General features: G+C 47.1%; 1 protein-coding gene across 1 annotated transcript in view; it reads right to left on the reverse strand.

The window, feature by feature from the left end:
• Positions 1–2,703: 2,703 nt before the first annotated feature.
• LOC103906215 (V-set and immunoglobulin domain-containing protein 4-like) overlaps positions 2,704–4,122 on the reverse strand; it is a 7,018-nt gene continuing 5,599 nt past the window's right edge. Inside the window, 3 exon segments of the mRNA XM_009288085.1 lie at positions 2,704–3,040; positions 3,909–3,927; position 3,930. Of these exon segments, the coding sequence (XP_009286360.1) occupies positions 2,830–3,040; positions 3,909–3,927; position 3,930 (231 nt within the window). The 3' untranslated portion in view covers positions 2,704–2,829.

The following is a 4,122-nucleotide window of genomic DNA, read 5'->3' on the forward strand; positions in this document are numbered from 1 at the left end:
GAAAAAGACCCCCCCCCCCCCCCCCCCAATCTCTTGAGCACACATCTGCAGCGCTTCCTTACTTCTCCTGCCTTACAGAGGGCTCCCTCAGCTTCACGCATCCTCCCTGGGAGTCGGTGTCTCTCTCTGAGCCCTGATGTGCTTCAGCTGAGCAAGGGTATTCATTCCCCACAGGAGCTCCAGTGCTACTAATGGAGCGGGACCCCATCTCTTGCCCCTTATGTCTGCAAAGCACCCCCCACTGCTCCTGGAGGATTAGCTTCCTCCTCTCCCCCTTCTGTAAGGCTGCTCGGGTCCCAGCCGCTTCCTCCTGCAGCAGCTGATAGCCTCCTCTCCTGCCCTCCCGGGCTCAGGCAGGAGCCACGGTCCTTCAGACAAGGTCCAGGGAGAAGCCAGCAGAAGCAGTACAGTGAATGCACACCCAGAGCAGCATCACAACAGCTCTGTGTTTCCTGCAGAGCAGCCTGGCTTCCCACCCCTTTCACCCTCCAGAAATGACAGGGCTTGCGTGTGGACTCTGTATAGCCTTCTGCTGGCCCAGAGCTGGGCCAGGTTGGCCGTGGCCCTTCCCCAAAGGCCTCGGGTGGTGGTGTGGGACCTGCTCTGCCCTCCTCCCAGCAGTGCTCGTGCATTCGCTGCGTTTCCAAAGCCACAGTCATGGTGCTTTGTAGCAAGCTCTCCTGGCCTGGCCCTGGCATGGAAGATGTGCATAGGAAATGTTCTCTCAGGATTGAGTGAATTCCTGTGTCTCACTGTTGATGTATTCTGCCTTGCTCTGTGTCTTATTCTCCTAGCTTCTCTGTGCTCAAAAAGTGGATATGAAGTGTTTTTTCAGCATGCAGAGCTACCTTTCCTCACCATGGCTCCCTAGGACCAGTTTCAATGGTCGGGGCATCAATTCACTGGGGTAGCAGTGCGCTCGTAAGGCTTCGTGTGCTCCCATCATCCCTGCAGAGCCAACACAACTGCCACCTTCCTGCGAGGCTGCAACCATGGCCCGCTCAGCCATGGCCCAGGCTGGCCACTGAGCTATTTTCCACTTGGAAGAGAATATTCGATTTGAGTCACCAAGAGCCAAAACATAGGGAGGTGCAGAACATTTTTTTTAAATAACTGCTTTTTAGAGCAAACCAATGTGTTGAGCAATGGCGTGAAATGAAAGTCAAGGATTTTAACTCCTGAGCTAAATCACAGGCAAGTTTGTGATACCGTTTAGATGACCTCTCTTCTCAGGCTCTTCAGCATACTTTAGCCTTCCACTGGCAGTGAAGGAGGACTTGGTATTAAGCATTCTCAGAGTCCTAACCTCTGACAGCGATTTAGTAGCATAACACTTTACACCCTGCTGTGAGTGATAACTTCCTAAAAAAAATAGAACTAGCTGAAGCATCTGGAAGAAAGGTGCTAATGGCAAACCTTCGGCCCTAAATGTGCCCAGCTCAAGCACTGATGCTTCTAACCAGCTCACTGAAATGAGAGTTTTTCCATTGTCTCCAGGCCTCAGCCTGATGTCATCACTGGAGCACTGTGACTTACTCTCACTGCAGTGGTAGGCGGCTGCAGGTTTGGTGACTTTGCATGTGGAGGCAGCACCAAGACCCTGACAACCAGCTTTGGGGGCTGTGGTGACGTGTAGTCATGCGAGGAGTCTGGTGTGGGCTGACTTGATGCCCCCCTCCTGTCCTCTCTGCTTTAAAAGGGAAACCAAGTCAAACTTCCAAGTCAAACCCTGGCCATGACTGTACCCCTGCCTGTTCTGCAGAATTAATCAGAAGACTGAGAAAAAGCATAAATTTGCAGGCAACAGAAAAATGACAGTGCTGGATGGTGAAATACCAAGGAAGTTGGAATTCATATGCAACAAAATCCTTCAAAGCCTTTTGTATTTGCCCTGAGAAAGAAAATGCATTGCACTAATCAAGCACTTTTCAAGGCATTTTACAAACATGAGCACTCACAGCATCCCCATAACACAGGTCAGCATTAATACCTCTCTTGTAATCAGACAGATTGACTCCTGTCCCACAGAGTGAATCAGTGTCAGTCTGTTGCGTCCAGGGAGGTCCCTTGCTCAATCATTATTCCAAATGCCTCAAATTCCTCTCTATTTTATTATGCCTCTGGCTGTAAAAATAAAATGCTAGCATTTCCTTCAACACCAATTCTGCTTTTCCAGGAGAAAACCAGAAGGTGGCAGTTAGGAGGCTCATCACCTACAGGGACATTCCCTCTTCCTCTATCAATGAGCTCCACTCTGATAGCAAAAATGACATTCCTGGAACATCAACCCCCCTGCTGTGATCCCTTTACCATGCTCTAACAAAAAAGACTCAAGGACAAGCAGGATGTACAACTAGTATTCGTTGAGCTGTAAAAGCCAGAGGATGTCCATTTCCAGCACAATCCCTGGCTCCTCGCAGTCTGGGATGCCCTAATAGGGGAACATGCACTTGAGAATACACCTTGCCGGTGTTATTGCCTAGCAACATTGCACCCAGCTATACCTTGATTTGCTGGCTAAAGACATTTGTGTTTCCACTCCTTCAGATCCTCTCTTCCTCACCTTGGTCCTTCAGGCTGCTCAGAAAGTATTCACTCTATAAAAGTAGGTAGATAACCACTTGGCTGAGAGTTTCTGCACCAACGGGCAGGGCCTCATTTGCCAAAGCCCAAGAAGGTTATGCAGTTCCCCTGGGTTAAAGCAAGCAGTGAGACTGGTATATTTATCAGAGCAGAAGGCAGACAGGAAGAAGAATTTCCTTTGGTAAAGTTTACCACTCAATATCTGCAGCCCTGCACGGCTGCTCATGTGGAAAAGCTGGTACCCTACTAAATTTTTTCTATTTCATATTCTGATTCCATTGCATTCACAAGGTTTTCATACTCAGGATTTTTCCTGATGCATATGCTGTCACGGCCGTTGTCTTTCATGGCGAAAGCGTCATTGGATGTTTCAGTCTTAGAATTTGTATCCTTGTGTAGGCACTTAACAGGCACTTCCACATCAGTCTCCAATCTTGTGACATCTGCAGTGCTATGGCTGAAACAACAGAGAGACAATATTGAGAAGGACGACTAACTCGGAAGCAATTTGATTTACATCTTAGTCAAACACAAGATCTATCACATAATCGGTGGAACAGCAAAATTTATATTCATCTAGTGAGGGCCTGGGAGGCTAGACACTAGAAAGTAACATTAGAAGAATTACACACACAAAAAGAAGCAATAAACAGTTAACATTGGTACCATTAAACTCTCATGGCATTATCATATTACACTCAAAAGAGTTACCAGCAGATAGTCTAGCCTTTAGAAAGTAACTACCAGTAATAATTGCAAAAAAATGGCAATGTGTGAGTCTACAGATGGCTAAGGTATGTCTCTGAATAGGAAAGTAGTATGAAGGGATTAAAGGTTGAGATTAGGACAGGGCAGAAGATATGTTCGTATAATTGTAAGCAAATAGGAATTGCACAAAATAATACTTGGATAAGCACTGGGACATGTTTCTTAAAGAGAAAGGCATGTATAGAAGGAACTTATCTCGAGGGAAGAGCTGAGAATTCCTGTCTTTTGCTTTGTGAAATAATCGTGGGAATTTACTGCAGAGGACAGTTTTCCCATGGCATCTGCAAGGCAGAGCGAAGGACCCAGAAAGTCTTTCTTTCATGCTAACATATTAAAGAACACTCTCTCTTGCTACCTCCTGCACTAAAATGTTAATGTCCTCATGCTGCTAAGTAAATGGACTGTCAAGGTATTCAGATCCTCCCCCAGCAAGTCAAGGAAATCTTTGGCTTTTCACTGAGCAAAGAGGCTTTTTGGAAATAGACATCAGTGTGATTCTATGATGCCCTCAAAGTCTTCTTAGTGAAAAATTGTCCCAGGTGAAAAATGGTACTCACAAAGCAACTTCATAGAGAGGTTCTGGGGAAAAAAAAGGAAGAATCGAAGATGTCCATCAACATATTTTATGATTAATGTGCCACAGGAAAAAAACCCCAGCCGCTCCCAGGTATTCCCACCTTCAGGAATGACGCTCCCACCCTGCCCCTCCCTAGAAGGGACCAGCTGGGGCTGGGGGTTGGAGCAGGGGCCGGGGCTGGGGCCGGGGGATGG

Source organism: Aptenodytes forsteri, unplaced genomic scaffold (assembly GCF_000699145.1).
Source record: "Aptenodytes forsteri isolate BGI_AS27 unplaced genomic scaffold, ASM69914v1 Scaffold72, whole genome shotgun sequence".
Lineage (NCBI taxonomy): Eukaryota > Metazoa > Chordata > Aves > Sphenisciformes > Spheniscidae > Aptenodytes > Aptenodytes forsteri.